Source organism: Eleutherodactylus coqui, chromosome 2, assembly GCF_035609145.1.
Source record: "Eleutherodactylus coqui strain aEleCoq1 chromosome 2, aEleCoq1.hap1, whole genome shotgun sequence".
Taxonomy (NCBI): Eukaryota; Metazoa; Chordata; class Amphibia; order Anura; family Eleutherodactylidae; genus Eleutherodactylus; species Eleutherodactylus coqui.
In genome coordinates this window covers 27,298,534-27,316,158 of record NC_089838.1, presented here as the reverse complement: position 1 = coordinate 27,316,158, position 17,625 = coordinate 27,298,534, and the positions used below count along the sequence as shown (strand labels likewise).

The window sequence follows — 17,625 nt, the reverse complement described above, 5'->3', positions numbered from 1 at the left end:
TGGACAGAAGGGGACCCACTGACTTGTATGGCAGATTGTCCTAGACATGCTCTGTGTTGGTATTATTGTATCTTGTCACCACTGTGAGTGTGGGTGGTGACAAGATACAGGCTGGTTGACAGCTCCTTCACGCCCCCAGGATCTGATTGGCTGTGATGTCCGCTGCAACCAGCAGAAACCGACCCTGCGGAGTGAGCGCGGGGGACGGAGCTGGGATCTGCCACAGCGCGGCAGGAGGACGGAAGTGTTAGCAGCCACAGAGGCACGGCCAGGAGGGAGCAGTAAGGCGGCGGAGGCAGCAGAGAGACGGCAGACATCGGGCCTGCAGAGTGACCGGCAGGGTGGGACGGAGCTGTCATTGGCAACACAACGCAGCAGGGTAAGGAGCTGGAGAGATGGTAGGGGGACAGTGGTGGCCGGGGGGTTTAAACTGGTGGGGTCAGTCTCTGACACTGCCGTTGGCAGCAGAGGCACTAGGAGTGCTCACGGCGCGGCTGGTGGAGGGGGGTCCTCAAACAGTTTATTCTGGGATGGAGGGTTAGGGTTAGGGTAAATTTAACTATGAGGCTTACATGAATAGGTGTACATGATTTCAAGTGAGGGCCGGCTAGCACTCACATGGAAGCATTTACAACTACTTCTTAATCTTATCCCCCCCCTATCCCTGCACAAATTCCTTGACCGTTGCTGTCGGCCTCAGAACTTTGATGGCCGGACAGCAATGCAACCAATCAGGAGATAGGGGTGTGACAGGGCCGTCCTTCCTTCTAAGCCCTGTTAAACCCCTAGCTTCTGGTGGTGACAAGATACAATAATACCCTCTGTGTTTTGTACGGAGGTCATTTTGCAGGAGAGGGGAGTAGGAAGTCACAGCTTATACCTATTGTTATTGGTGGATCCTGTGTTATCTACATGTAGGTGTTACCTCTCAGTGTAATCCTGCCTGCGATGTTAGTGAGATGACTGCTGCAAAGTTTTCTCCACAGATCAGCAAGCATCAGCCTATTATTAGGCTCTGTGCTCAGTGTGAAAAATGCAGGAATTTAGGATATTTTCTTTTAAAAATCACTAAAAAGTCTTTAAAAATATGCGTAAAACAAAAATCTGATTTATATAGAAGGAAAGGTACCACAAAGGCTCTGGATCTAAGAGCACTGGTGGTACGGGAGGTACTATTTAGTTAAACTTTTTCGAACTTTCCTTCCTCAGTGCAGAACAATCATGTCTTCCAGACCTTTGGATGCCAGACTAAAGGAATTTTGCTAGCTTTTATTCTCATGTTTGTGGGAGTGTGTGCTTAAATCCACATACAAGTTGCCAAATCTGGATCAAGTTAAAATAAATATACATTTCCCTTTTAGGCAATCCTGTGGGTATTCTGTGAATTTTGTGGAACTATTTGAATAGAAGTTAGATATCTCAGTGAGCTGTCACCACAAAGTATGTAATGAATGGAGGCTTTATTTTCTCTCCATCTTAGGCTCCTACATAGCTTACAATAACAGGGGCCAAATTATTCTGTGCTCCCCCAAGGTGGGCCGTGTCCTTTAGAGCACTTCAAGTACAAGTGTGAATTATTGTCACCAAAAGGGACATCACGAAAAAAAATATGTAATCTGATTAATAACTACGCTTGCCTAATCTCTAAGAGTCTTTCGAGTCATTTCTAGTACTCACAGCAGCATAGGCAAGACTCCCACAAAGACTCACCAGGGGGAGTTTGCTGCATGCTGACTGTGTTCACCTTGATATCAACACGACCAAAGAGTGTTGAGACCACGGTCCCAAAATGGTCCCAATATACCCAAATAATCCTGCTGTTTTACCGCCACTCACAATGGACTACATGGAGCTCTTGCATTGGGTCTACTTTCAACCTAAATGTTAGCAGCTTTGTTTACAGACTCCAAAAAGTTGACGAAGGCCAACATGGCGCCATGTGTAGTGTCACACTTTCATGCTGTTTTTTGTCCTATTCTGTTTGTACAAATACTCATTAGCAGCACTTTTTGATTTTCCAGCTTATTTACTTCTTGTTATCTGTGTTTGGCCTGTAATGAAGATATACAGCTGCTTCTGATTTTGTTGCAGTACACATTACGACTGCATACACTTCACGTGTCCTTTATAGTTTTGCGTAATAAGGAATTCACACGAATCTCTTGACAGGATACAAAGCCAAGAACCCAATCATCTCCTAGCTAGAGGCAGATTTATCTGCCATGAATTTTTGTACAATTTTATCATTACAAAATCACAATTTTTTTCCCTGTGACAAACATGAGGCCGGATAGACAGTTGTTGCGTAGAGGTAAGACGGCTGGTGATGACTAATCTCATCACACCCATCTCACCCATCTCATCCAACGTCAAAAGGTCTCAACTCCTTACTTTGTTGACTATGTGATTTTCCAAAGTTACCCTCACCCATTTGCTTCCATGCAGAAGATCCATGTAGCTACCTGGGGAGACCAATCACTGGCCTACTGCATAGATGCTGTCTTCCAATACTGATATGCACTCCATTGATATGATTCGAGACAGTTACTATACCAGGCCACTGTATGAAGGCCTTTGATGATTGATGTAAAAAGGGCATATTGCTGAAGGGTTATCTTAAAAAACTATCATGGTGCGCCAACAGTACAGTTCAAAAAGTTGAATGACAAGGTTAGCTCTGCAACATCTGTAGGTTCAGCAGAGTTGTGTCATAACTAGGCTTTCCTTCGCACAAGACAAAGATTCAGCCCTATATCTAGTAACCCTTGTAATGGACACAGGAGAACAGGCAACAAGATCACAAAATTCCTGGCTTGGCTATTTAACAGTGATCCTAAATCGGCCACTTCTTACACCAGGTGCCTTTGCTCTGTTAGGCTCACGCTGTCTTTTGTCGCTGATTGAACCTCTGGTATGAGAAAAACTCTTCTTTAGTTGCTACTCCATTTCATGTTCATCTATGCCTTTGTGTCTCCACTCCGGTAAGTGTCTGGTTTCCTTTTCTTCACACAACTCCAGTACTACTCCCACGGCAGAGTGGTTTGCTGGTGCCCCTTCTGACCACTTAGTACACATGCATTACCAGCCCTCTTTTTGACTATACAGCTGTAAGGTTGCCTCAGGATAATCCAATCAGCCTATTTGCTGCCATACAGCACTGCCTCGGTTTATGATAATGTAAGGAGGGAACTCAGGTTTAAGTTTGCCCTGTAATGAGCTCTGCTATGGTTCATATAGTTATGTAATTTGAAAGGTATAAGGGCGATCTCTCCTGGCCATCATACATTACTGCAGTTTTTGTATTTCTCCATGGAGTATGAGACTTCCCATTGGCTGCAGAGTTTCTGCGGAAGGTTTGGAGGACTTGAGATCATAGAGAGCTGCAAGCTGAAAAGCAATGCCAGTGTTACTGAGCCTTAAGAGAGACTGCATTGCAGGGAGAAACAGCTGCCGAAGTAGTGAGGAGTCGACTTGGGAACCGTGGATAACATGCCCTGTAGAATCTATGCCTGTTGGGGAGGGACAGTGGCACAAGAAAGGAGGCAGACGGTGTTTGAGAAGTGCAGCTCCAAAATGTGCCAGAGCCGACGTCAAAAGATGTGTCACCAACATTATGATCACAAACACTCTGGAGATATGTAAGTGAGGTAGGTCCTCGGGAAAAGGCCCAACGTGTGCACACAGGTAGTGAAACTTAGGCCTGCCAGTTAAATACGTGAGCTTGAGCCGACATCAGAGGAACACAAATACATCGGCCAGTTGTGGACAAATGATTGAATAACACCGGCATTACTTTCGGACTGTGTGCGAGCAAATGCCATTGGTTCGAAACATTGGGTGGTACTACTACGTGTTCTACAGTTGAAGTGTGCTGCTGATCGTTGTGATTTATAACAGATTGTTGCCATACCCCACTCACATTAGAGTTAAGCATACAGTCAGTTAGGTTGTCTAAAGTTTCTCTGATTAACCCCATATTGCTTATCTATTAACAGAAGCTTCAATGGCAACTTCATCTCCAAGTTCATTTGCTAGAATAAAAAACATATATTTTCGTACGCCTGGTGTCCCCTGATTTCTGTGTCGCCTACCCCTACTGTGACAATAACACCCTCTATTACTGCTTGTTCTGCAAAAGTCTACAAGCCCCTGGCTCAGGATCTTCAGTTACACTTACATATGTATTTTTTGTTCTTGGCTAAACGACAGCTACTGGAGGTTGAGATGTGGAGCTGCTGAACTTGGCTGAATGCTAATTCTCAATTACCGCTCTTCATTAATTAACTGATCGTTAGATATCTTTCTGTGCTGCACTTTGTGTATTTAAGGAAGTCTGGAACAACTTAAACGGAAAATCTAAGAGCTCCCAATGTATCTATTTTCAGGCTTGTGTTCAAGAGAAATAGAGAAAATATTTTTGGAAAGGAACGCTCCGCTTATTGATTGTCACACGTTCACATAGACTAAATAGTCCTTTGTTCTGGGTTTCCTTAAAGCTGCATATGTTCTTTATTCTACTATACTCGGTTTACAGGTAAATTGAGATTCAGAGGTGTAAGGTCAACGGGGGATGATCACTAGGGGGCACTGTATTCTGTGGTACATGATTTAGGTGAAACATTAGGTAGGAACAAGTTACATGTATTAGTAGAGTGGAGTTGACCAGCGCCTTATGCTATTAGGTCATAGCTAGTCATCGATCTATTAGAAAAATCAACCCCACATCCAACATGGGTCTTGTAAGGGGTTAAACCACAAATGTGCATATTTAATTACAGCTGTATTAAATATAAGGACCTTTAAGGAGATCACATGTTCTAATCTGGTCCTGCTTTGATGCATTGAGTTGACAGGACCTTAACCCTTTCCAATCCAAATTGTTTCCTGGTTTTCCTAGGGGGCTTACTCTTTTTCTGCCGTTATACTATGGCGCTATCTGCTGGCTAAAGCCAGTACTGCATGAAGTGACATGTTGGATATGCTCCGACAGCAGAGAGACTGGCATTATACAGTAAGAGAACCCGGACGGATGTCTTCCAATATCGGAGCTGTACAGCCTTAAATCATAATGTCTTCAGAGGTCAGATAGTGGATTGGAAAGGGTTAAGTGCCAGGCTGATTAGCGCAGAGACTGAGCTTATAAACAGGAGTCTTTCTCATGTTCGGGTGGTGACGCAGCAGCTCTGAGCAGAGAAATGGAGAGACTCATGTAAGTGAGGAATAACAACGCTTATCAATATACACACTAAGTATGCCAGCAAGGAATCCACCTTCTGTCCAAGAAGAAACCAGTGACCAACAGCAGGCTCCAAGACCCTTCTGAGCAAAAAGACGTCGGAGGTGGAAACTAGTGTAACCTGCAGAGAAAGTATACAGACAGCTAAGCGTCAGTAGTGTTTTGTTGCGAGCACCATCACCCACCTACATCCCGAGTATATTGGATAGTGTCTGACTCAGTTAAAGAGGTGTCCGACCAAAGGTGTTGAGTTAATGAGCTATTCTTTGGATAGAGATTGCTTCAGAGATTGACTGCATATACTTATAAGCCGGACAAACTTGATTTGGGACTTTCCATAAGTTGCTTAAATATGCAACGGAGATAATTTATAATTATATTGTATTTAGGTCAGATAAGTCCTTCAGTGCGAACCAGAAGTCCTCGTGTTTATAAACCCTTGGCCAGGATGGACTATTTATTGAGTGGGATCACTTAGGCCGAAATCCAGAGTGGGCGTCCATCTCCGGATTCCACAGCAAATACCACCCATAGCATACTATGGAAAAGCGATTTTTTTCTGTCTACGAACGGAAATCAATTTTTCCCATGTGGGCCATCCAAAGTACAGAAAAAAAGAAAAAAAAAAACACAGGTACGCACAGATGCCGGCTGGGCACAGGGTCGGATTCTGCTGTGGGCTCCTGCATGCGGAATCTGACCCGGTCGGCCTAAAGGGCAAAAGCTTATTGCTAAGGTTTTCCGATGTATGGAAATCAGTTGATTTCTATTGTTACAAGAACATTTGAAAATTCTACACGCTGTTTCTAATTGTTTTACATTTCTCATTATAACCTCCATTACTAATATTACAGTAAAGAATTCTTCTTCTACTGAACTATGTACAGCCTCTCCATATATGGCATCATATTCCACACCTGTTTCATTAGAACTGGGGGAAACAGGGAAATCAATGGACACCATATATGCCTATAACTGTGCTATGTTACAGTCACGGATGGAGATATAGCGACACGGGCTTCAGGATACGATGCTGCAGATGGAGTAACCAAGGTGTACAAAAAATTGAAATGAACTATGACAAGACAATGATTTAGCAATCTGACTTTTACCTTCAAGTGCCTAGGTTAACACATAGGAATAAAAATACATTGCTAGCAATTAAAAATAGTAATAGTTTGTTAACAACATCAATAACACTCAAGCAATATCTGTACCATTTCCAAGAATTGAAAAACTGGAAGCAAGTCCAGCAGGTTGGTCCCATGAGGATTCAGGATGCAGCGCTTCTTCTGATAGGTTGGGCATGTTGAGGGTTAGTATTTTCTGCGGAGGAAGGAACGGTTGTATCCTGAGTCAGAAGGGGATTAGGATGCTATTGGGCGATACTGCGGCTGGCCCGGGGCACATCGTAGACTCAGCTGGTATAGTTCCTTCATCAAATCAACAGGAGACAACATAATGGAATGCCAGAATGCTTTACTGAACCGAACTGATAACAGCAGCAAGTAACAGTCTCTCCTTTAGCTTATTTCTCTTTGCATAGGGCGTCCCCTGGTTTGGCTCAGTACTTAGCAGATCGATGGTGTAATTTAGACAGAGTTTGCATTGACCTGGCTGTCCATTGAATGTCAAGACAGCACTGGAACAAATAACTGTCGGGGAAATAAACCACTGCCTTCTTGGCCACACCAACTTGCCGCTCTAAGCGGTTCCTCTTTCTTATTCTCTATAGTGCTGTTCAGAGGCGTAACTTGAAGCTCCTGGGCCCCAATGCAAAACCTGGAACGGGGCCCCCAACTATAATGCTTTATTCATAGTACTGGGCTCCCTATATGGAGAAGAGAGGCCTTATGGGCCCCCTAAGGCTCCTGAGTCCGAGTGCAACCGCATCCCCTGCATCCTCTATAGTTACGCCCCTGGTGCTGTTGCTTCTCTCACTCTGCCCCAAGAGAACTTAGGCCGGCTCCGATCACCTGAGCCAAAGGAGTTCGAGCACCCAACACCTCCTCTATTTAAAGTCACAAAAAATTAGTAATATGACATAAAACAACATTAAAATACATGCATACTACACTGAAATAGCGTGCTTTTCCCTCTTACAATTTGTCAGATTACAGAGTATATGACACAGCAACAAAGGTCTTCTTTAGGGGTTAACACTTCAATGCAGTCTATTAAAAGCAGTTAACAGTATACCGTCCCAATGTTCCTCTAAGACGTCCTTAGACAACCTCCATCTCTCCCTCTTGCTTCCTATTACCTCAGTCCAGAAACCAAGGTATGAGCAGCACCAGAAATGTGCCCAATTTTCAGTGTTCTTAGTATGAGCTCTGCTGGTAAACTGTTCTTTACCCTTCCTTTGGTGTGCACACCTGGCGGTTTTACTGAGGCCAGCCTCACTTACGGGTTGTTTCATAGTAGTTGTGACTACAACTGACCCAGGCTTGACCATGGTCATGAACACAGCTCTACCTCTGCTCTCCTTCTTCCTTGTCACAGTCTAGCTGCCCCTACCAGGTTGGGGCCATAGTGTGGCCACTCTCTGTTTTGTGTCCCGGGAAGCTGGCACAGCAGGTCTCTCAGCCCTTCTCTTAGTCTCATGTGATCCTGCTCCTCTATGAACCCGGGCAGCATCCCTGTTTCCAGCTTTCTCAGACTCAGTCCTGTGTCCCTTCATTGCTGCTTTTGCTACCTCTCTGGGACCTTTTCCTCAAAGTCAGCAGCCTCTTCTACTCTGTTCAGCTCCTGCTCTGCACACACTCAGCAAGAAAATGTCATCCCAGCGATTATCACTCCTGTACTTTCACAAAGTGAATGGAGATGGGCTGAGCCAGAGATCGCTTCCGGCTGCCTGCCTCCATTCACAATAAACAGGCAGTCGTTCATAGATGAATAACTGCCTGTTTACACAGGCAGATGATCATTTGGTTTTTATGCCTCGCCAAACTGAACAACAAACGATAAGTGAACGAATTATCATTTGTTAATCAGTCGCTGGCAGCATTTACATAGAACGGGTAGTTCAGTCTCGCATGATCCACCAATAATATGAACAATTATCATACAGTGTAAAAGGGAACTTAGTCCATCTTATCTAAAAAATAAAAAGCATAGAGCAATTTGCATTTGGTATGAACTTGGTAGAGGCTTCTTTTGATCCTTCCACCATGCTAGAATCCAGCCTTGGCTGAGCTATTTTACAATGTGATAACTTGGGCCGATCGAAGGATTCTATGGTTCTCAAATTATATGCTTTATTGCAGGGGCGTAACTAAAGGCTCAGGGGTCCTGATGCAAAACGTGAGCTGGGGCCTCCACTCTATCTGTATCTGTACCCGTACCCATACCTAAACCATGCTGCACAGAGACATAACTTGAAGCTTCTGGGCCCCAATGCAAAACCTGTAACAGGGCCCCCAACTATAATGCTTTACTCATACTGGGTTCCCTATATGGAGAAGAGAGGCCTTATGGGCCCCCCAAGGCTCCTGGGCCCGGGTGCAACCGCATCCCCTGCATCCTCTATAGTTATGCCCCTGCCTTATTGCCTTTATAAAAAAGGTCTTCAACTTGCTTCCCAAGCCAATATTTGCAAGCTTTCATCTAACATTTTTAAAGCAAAAAGTTTGGTAGCTACTAAAATGCCACCAAACCATCATGTGAATGGACTTCTATCTGGATCATTTGTTCTTTTCATTGAAAAATACTATAATCAACCTCTCCCAAGTGTGTAGCTATACGACAGCATCACACCTGGACCTTGGTGTCTATGGAGTCCCAAAGGCCGAATAAGAAGATTCCAGTATTATGAATGGCACATGGTTGGAGGAAGCCTAGTAGAGATTTTGCATTGGGGCCCAAGAGCTTCGAAATACTCCTCTGACCTCACCCCAAGCACAAATGGCCGATAATAAGGAATGTTTTTGGTATATCCTATATGGTCCCAGCTAGCTTCTGTGATAAAGTGCCCCAGAAGTCTTCAGGCTCCACTGTGCCACAGGAGAATTACACCTATTACACTGTCCAGTCGCACTAAATCGCATATCTACGTTTTTCCATTTGTTTTTAATCATTGTGAATGAAATAAAAACCACTAGGCTTTCAATAGAGTATCTTCAATCCTTCAGTCGAGCTTGACCACATTGTATCGTTTTCTATGTTCTCTATACAAATCTCCGACCTTTGTGTACTTTCAAGACTTGCGTTTGAATGACAAGTTTGATGACTGTGGTGGAGCTGCCTTCGCTTGTTTATTATGGGAATTTAGAACATTCTTCTATGGTTCTGCCGGTCTCCATTAGTGGTCACGACAACCTTTTTAACACACATACACAATCCCCACCCCCGCACCAGTTGAAAATCTTGTGTAACCAGGCCAATTTTCCCTTTACTCGTTTACATGTGAACATAACAAACTATAGAGATGATTATTTTATCTAGAGGGTCTAACAGACAGAGCTAGATTAGTAGACAGAGAATGGACCCACCAGATTCCATAGGGGTTGGGTCACTTCATATCAAGCCTAAACCCCTTTGCTGCCACAAAGACATTTAATATCACAATCAGTGTCTGAAATGATGAAGATGTTTAGTGAATATGCAGGTTTCCTACATATATACTATGTATTTGGCCCGCCCATTCACTTCAGTGGCCTATTGCAGTGCGTAATATGCACCAAAATAAGTCATGCTGCATATCTTTACACGTAATTACGCATCACGTTAAAAAATTCGCTCATGTGAACTAACCCATTGAAATCAATGGGTTATATTCACTGCGTATTACACGTTAAAAAATTGGGTGCATAATATGCTGCGCAAATACGCTTATTTCAATGAGCCATTACTATGCAATTACAATCTTTGAAGGTAACCATAAGGCTGATTTGGCCCTTGGTGAAAATAAGTTTGACCCCCCTGGACTAAGAGATAAAGGGTGAAGGTGCAAAGATCAAAATAAGGCCCCCTACCATTGGGGATCAGGTGCCACCAAATAGCCCAGAAGGGGAGACATCTGAGAACATTCTGGAACTCCATGGAAGATTTGAAGTCTATTCATGTTTGCTCTGCGTACAATTCCTCCATGTGACATAGGTGGGTCATCTTCTACTGCCATTCAGAATGACAGCTCTAGTAGTGCCCAGGCAATAGCAGAGCAAGCTCTTTTTCTGTGAGCTGGGTAGAATGGAAAGAAGAGCAATTTGACTACTTTTGACCAGTTTTGTCCACCTTTTCCCAGCTGATTAAATCATATATGGAAAACACTTTGCCCAAAAAGGCTTTATCATGTCACAACTCCGCCAAACATGTATCATGGTGCCCGAGATCGAGGGGTACATAATGTGGAGACAAGTTGGGTATCTATACCACTTCATCAGTTTTTTCCTGAGCGGCACAGTCTGTAGATAATTTGTGTGTAAAAATAAATGCCTTTTGCCAATCCTTTTGCAAGACCACAACTCACAATTCCTGTTCCCAGCCCGCATGAAACTAGGATCTGTTGCGTCGGTCCCTCAAGTGAACAAGCCATATATCAGGGACATTGTATGTGTTGAAGGGGACCGTAGGGAAAACTGTTTCTCAAAGGGTGAAAGAGCAGACCAAAAAGACCATCTTTCCCCACAAGTGATAAGGAAAGAGCATAATTGGCAATATTCCAACCAAGAAAGGTCAGGCTCGTTAAATCTTTCTTTTAGTTCTTGAAGAACAGAAGAACGTGCTGGGCCCAAAAAGCATTCTTGGGCTTTACCTGGTGGAAACGCTGGCTTGATAAATAGTGAGGCAGCTATCCTCTCTAGATAGGATCTGCGTTCATATCTTCAAACTCCAGAACTTGAGCATCCATTTCAATAAATAGTTTAGGGAGAGGATCTAAACCGGGTCACATGGAGGTTTAAGAGAATCGAGCAGACCACCGGTTCTAGGAATACCCATTGGTTATGGGCATGTGTTACGGCACTCTGACCCCCCGAGCGCCAGGTGGGGTGCCCTGATCTTCCCGCACCCCACTGTCCCTGCTTACTTGCCTCGGCCCTGGCTAACCCCAGGCGGACAACTGGACGGCGGTCCCTGCACTGGCTAGGGACCTGGCGACTGACAAGATGAAAACTACCTGATGGGGGACAGAGTGCCGACAGAGGAGGCAGGTGGAAATGACCAACAGAAAACAGACTGCGCAACAGGCAACTAGAAGCAAGCTGACAGACAACTAGGGACTGGCTGAGGCTAGCTGCAGACAGACTGACTAGATGCAAGCAGAACCAATAACTGGCAGTGAGCTCAGGTCACTACCAGCCTTATAAACGAAAGACTCCGCCCCGGGGCGGAGAGCGGGAGGAGCCAGCTCCCCCACTACTGCACAAGAGAGGTGGAGGAGTGCGGGCGGCGCCCTATGGACTGACACGCCCAAGCCGCCGCACACCAGCCGTTCCACGTCGCCGGGAGGGCCCCGACGTCAGGGCTCCAGGACGCCGGAGCCGACGCCGGGGTGGCGCGCACTGACCGCGGGACCCTGCGCCGCCCTGCATGGTAACAGCATGGTGAAAGTGCCAATCAAGTAGATGTGTTAAAACTGCGGCTTCATGATAAACACTGAAACTTGGCAAACCAATTTCTCCGTTTGTCTTAGGGTAAGAGAAAGCATAGATTCCCAACTGTGGCCTCAGGCATCCTCAAACAAATTTGATCAAAGCCGAACGTAGTATCTAAAAGCAATGCGGGTGGTATAGTTGGGACAGTCTGAAAGATATATAGATATTTAGGCAACACATCCATTTTTAGAGCATTTATCCGCCCAAACCACGAGATGTCTTTCAGAGCCTGGTAATTCAAAGGGAATAGTTTGGACAGGTCTGTGGGAATGAACACTTCCAAATATTGTATGGTCTCATGCTGCTATCTGAAGCGGAAATGCTTCAAAATGTGCTTGATCTCTGCTGACGGGAGTGATATGTTTAGGGCTTCAGTTTTTGAGTAGTTTACTCAAGTTGGATCAATGACCATATCGCTCAAACACCTGCAAAAGGGAAGGCAATGTGATATGGGATGAGAAATAGAAGGAGATCATCAACTCGAAGGGCTGTCTTTTAGTGGTTCCTCACTGCCTCTAGGCCATGAATAGTAGGGTTGTTCCCAATTGGCACCACAAGGTGCTCCATCACCAACACATAAACTAGTGGTAAAAGGGGACAGCCCTGCCGGGTGCTGTTTCGTATGGGTATGGAAGGGTACAACGTTCCATTTACCGTGATCCTGGCTATAGAACATGTGTAAGGGGAGGAGACTCTAGCTAAAAATTTAGGACCCAACTCAAATTGCTTGAGGGTCTTCGACAGGAATCCCCAGTGGACCCTATTGAAAGCTTTTTTTTGCATCTACAGATAACCGACATAAGGGTACAGACTTTTTCCAGGCCCTGCATGTTAAAAGCAGTGTTTTTATGATAACTCCTCTGCCTTCTCTATACTTAATAAAGTCTACTTGATCTGTGTATACAATGGAGGGAAGAGAGGGGGCTAACCTATTGGAAAAATGTTTCACCTCAATGTTTATCATCTTTATCTGGTTTGGGCAAGACGCTGATATGTGCCTCCAGGGATTGCCGCAAGAAGGGGGACTCTGGAGAAATTGCTGAAAGAACCCTAGCCAAGAGGGGAATAAATTGCCCCTGAAATAATTAGTAAAAAACAGGTGTAAAGCTATCTGTCCCTGGGCTTTATCCAGCCTGAGTAGATTTAATGTCCGTCTCGATCTCCTCCTCTGTGAGATCAGTCCTACCTAGAGTCGGTATTAAGAGTCGGCAGAGCAATATCCGCTACAGACTCAGAGATGCACTTCTGCAGAGTAGATGGAATCATATCCGCAAATTGTCCCCTAAAATTGTACAGCTGGGAGTAATAAATTTGAAACACCTCGAAGGATCTATGTAGGATTAATCAAAGGATATGGGTATGTGCAGCCCGTGGATGTATCAGATGAGACAGGGTCCTGCTTGTTTAGTTAGAATATTCATAGTAAAAGCACTTGCATTGAGCACTAAAATGCTAAAATTTTTGGTCTAGCCTGAATTTCAGATTATTTATGTCCCGGACTAAACCTGCTAACTTGGCTGGCGATGGTGTCTGTTAATGGGAGGTTTCCAAAGCATGCATCTGTTGGAGAAGACTAAGTATTTTAAATGCCATGTGCCATTTTTATTTATTACGCCCCTGAATATGCACTTCAGTGCCTCCCACTAGGCAGGGATGCCCTATCTTAAATGTGAATCGTCATTAAAAGATGGACATGTTCCTTTATCTCAGCCACATATGCAGCATTCTTTAGATTATAATTGAACTGCCATGTCCACTGGCGAACCATTTGGTCTCCCGAACAAAGGGCTGAAAATATTGGTGTATGATCTGACCACACCATATCCCCAATAGGATGCCAAGGAGGTGCATGGTGGCCAAGCAGAAAAAAAAATTGATGCGGCTAAGGAGTCTCTATCCTGTGGGTGCAAAAGACGCCATACATCCACCAACTGGAGTGTTTGTAGCAGAGACCAACTTTGTCTGGATGGGACAGTGCTTCGACCTGTTGAGGTATTAATATTGGGATTTAAAGTAAGATTAAAGGGATCTCGTAGGACATACCCCAATATGGAAGAGCAACACCTGAACCCCCTGTTTATGCATAGGAAATAGGACTTGGGGACATTTTAGTGGGATATGAAGTCAATGTTTATTGAATGAACCGAAATTTAGAGGCGCCATAAGGGAAGAGGAAAAAAAAAAGGGGTGAAAGGAGTAGCAGGGAGAGATGAGGAAGGGAAAGAATGAAAACAGCTAGGAAAGAGTTAGAACAAGCGCAGCAAAGATAGATAAAGCGAGAGAATGAAAATCGTGAGAGAAAAAACTAAACCCATGCCCAATTACAAAGGACTCAGAGTCCTGAGTGGGTAATGGGCTCTCTATCAGAGAAGCCTCCCACCATAAATAAGATAAAGCTAAGCCCAAGAGAGCAGAAATATTGTAGGTATACCTACAGAGAAACAATTTTTAACCCCACCTCCCGCCCATCAAACAAGCATGACTTGTGTCCTGAATAGACTTAAACTCATATATCCGAAGCATGCCCCTACGTTAGCAGTAGAGTTCAAATCCCACCCTTGATATGCATAGTTTGTATGACTCCATTCTGTTCATGGAACATATTTGAAGGATGATGAGTTGCTGTGCAGCCAGAAAGTCTACTAATATAGAAATGTTAGAGAACTAAAACATGTGAGGGGGTATGTATGGGTGTATACTTTATGTGCTGAAGAACCTGAGGGGGTAAGTTAACTAGAAGACTTTGTGAAGTGGACCAAGAGTTTTTGAGGACCTTTTAAGAGGGAATGAAAAATGCTTTAGGCTGATGGGGAGCTGAGTAAGCCTGAGTCTTTTCTTCGCCCAGTCTTGTCTCCTCTTCCTCAATGTTGGCTAACCCTCTGAGGGTAAAGGGGCGCCCCTCAGAAGGTGCTGTAGGGTAAGAAGGCCAATCTTGGATTGTCATTGCAGGAATACCTGGAGCTGACATAAGTGTAAGGAAGATCTCCTGGGTTGCGAAGAACATGTAAATGGCCCACATGACAGACCTTCAGACAAAAGGGGAATCCCCAGCTATATGATAGATTGTGTTGGCGCAAGGTATCCAGAAAGGGGCAGGGGGCTTTACTTTTCTGAAGAGTAATACGGAATAGGTTGGAGAGTAGCTGTATGCATTTACCCTGATGATATATAAGGCAGTGCTCCCATACTTTTTTCATTATGGTCTCCTTCACTTGATACTGATGAACTTGGCAGATGATGTCTCGAGGGGGATCCACATCATCAGACCTGGCGCCGAGGAAACGATGATCGCAATCCCGCTCCAGAGGAGAATCCTGGGGATTCCCAAGATAGGATTGAAGATATGACAGAGCATTTCCTCAAGGTTTTCTTGCCCCACACCTTCGGGGGTGCCATGTATTCCATTATTATTTCTCTTTCCCATATTTTACACATTATCCAGGGAATCCGCCAGAAACGGCATTTGAGGTATGGGAAGATATCAGACTTCTGTGCAGCCACTCGGGCGGTTAGGTCGGCCAGGGAAGTCTCTAAAGTAGTGACACTCGTGTCTACTTGATATACCTCAGTACAGACAGAGGCTAGTTTCATTTCATATGAGTTCTCCAACCTAGAGATATAAGCCTCCATGTCCTCTTTAGTTGGTCTAGTTTTAATGTGAGAGCCCGTATCCCTGCCGGCGCTACTATACTCATGGGGACTGTCCGGTTTGCTGTGGAGATTGGGAGAGATGTGTTGTCTGCCATATTGAATGAACATGGAAGTCAAAGAGCGAGTAGCTGGACTGTGTGAAGAAGAGGAACAGGTAGCAGATGAGGTGCTAAATACCTATGACCCCACTGCAGGAAGCAGGGTATGATTGTGGAGGTTTGCTCTCATAGACAACTCCTCAGTTCCTAGGAGTGCTAGATCTCATGGGGGTGGCAGCCTCCCTCCCATCATTTCCTCTGTCATCTCCGCTGGGTGTGGAGCCGGTGAACACCGTTGCGGCGAGTGACGCTCGGTGTCCTGCAGGGTCTTCCGTGCTGGGGCATTCGAATGCTGCATCAGCTATGGCTGTAAAATCCCTTACCGAGGGAACCTATACTGGCGGTGTGCTGTCGTGACTGCTATGTTTGCAGAGGCCTGCTGCTTCCAATGAGAACCATGTAATGCTTCGTTTCTCCAGTGGGGGCAGTGTAGGGAAATTGAACACTGGCTAGCAGATCTCTCCTGCTTATTACAGCTGATTACTGGGATCTTCAGCAGCGGGATACCTACTGATCATCTTACAGTTAAACTACCTTCAAATGAAAAGGGAATTCCAAAAGTGGCCAACCTTTTAATGAGATACATAGAAGGATGCCAACTGCATGCCGGTATTATGCCACAATGGCCAATAAACTATTTTAGCAGTCCAGTGTCGAAAATACTAAAAATGAATTCTCATTCCCAGTCACATAAACCGGATTGTAGTTAGTTGCCAAACAAGCTGTGCAGAGATTCGGGAACATTTACATAAATTATCAGAGGCTTGTAGGTAAACTATTTAAATTGGCTAAAGATGTTCGGTATAGAAGTCGCTTCATATGAAGAATTCCGAATTTCTGCTTTGCAGATAACAGACCTGAAAATATTTAGTGCAATTTTTCTCAGCTGATGTAAGCTTGGCGTACACATTCCTGTATTATCAGGGGGGTGGGGGTGGCGGATAGGGGGGGGGGGGGATCTGTGAAAAATAGAAGACAAAGAGTAGAGAGCATCTACTACAGTGATTACGGTAACAAAAAAAAAAAGAGGGGGGTGTATTCACATATGAGATCATGTGATTAAAGTGGTGGGTCAAGCTTGGCAGGCGCTTTCGTCACAGGCTGATGGGCAAGGCGAATGCCTAGGTGTGCACAGCATCCAACAAAGTTGCAGCTCTTGGAAGGAATATGACATTGTCTCAACCCATCTTGCATTGTTCTTAATGAGCCTTTTGGAAGAGAGTCAGTGACTTGCACAAGCAGAAATGATCAGCAGATCCTACAGCAGGCACAGCCTCTCCGCCCTTTCCAAGTGAGTTATTAACTTTCTGCAACTGTTCTGGCTCCAACCTGGGCATTGTTACAGCTCAGAGACTTTTTGTAAAAGTTCGTTTGCAACTTATTGGGGGGCTGCTGTGGATCAACGAGGTTCTACTCTACGAGTACAGAGGTAGCAGAGCTGAGTTGGTCAAGTGGCGCAACACATTGAGATAGGACAATAATTTTTTTTTTCTTGGAAAGGACCGCATTATCTTAGAAGTTATTGTTCTGATGCAACCAGTGACGGGATCAGCTCTGCTACATATATATATATATATATATAATAGGCATTGTCTTGCTTCTCCCTTACGAGTACAGCTGTAGTAGAGTTTAGTCAAAATTGGGATATTACAATGTGTTGTCTATGATTTCACATAGGCCTCCATTATGGTGTCTAAAAACTTTTATTCTGGCGCAGCCCATGACAATTTCAGCTCTGCTGTATCTGGATATTGAAGTGGATGATAGTTATACTTTTGCCGATTCTAGGGGACTTTCCTGTAATGTAGAGACTTGATCATTGTGACGGTTTCCACTTCTGTTTTCAATGGCAGCTTTTGGTGAAAGGTATGTTATGTGCGATTTGATGGGTACAGATGTAGCAGAGTTAAGTTGGTCAATCAGCAAAATGGAGTGGTATAAGAAGATGTGTTAACTTTGCTTTTACATAGGACTGCATCATCTTTCTTTAGAGCTATTACTCTAACGAATTCATGACATTATCAGCTCTGCTACATCTGTATGGGCT

At 44.5% G+C, this 17,625-nt stretch overlaps 1 protein-coding gene across 6 annotated transcripts in view; it reads left to right on the top strand.

Moving 5' to 3' along the window:
- Nucleotides 1-17,625, top strand: part of CALD1 (caldesmon 1) — a 166,086-nt gene that overhangs the window by 91,350 nt on the left and 57,111 nt on the right. The window contains exon 1 of one of the 6 annotated variants that reach the window (XM_066590515.1): nucleotides 16,667-16,869. The exons of the other annotated variants lie outside the window; for them this stretch is intronic. Within the exon in view, the coding sequence (XP_066446612.1) occupies nucleotides 16,823-16,869 (47 nt within the window). The 5' untranslated portion in view covers nucleotides 16,667-16,822. Of the gene's footprint in view, nucleotides 1-16,666; nucleotides 16,870-17,625 lie in introns of those variants that run through there. 6 annotated transcript variants of the gene reach the window in all.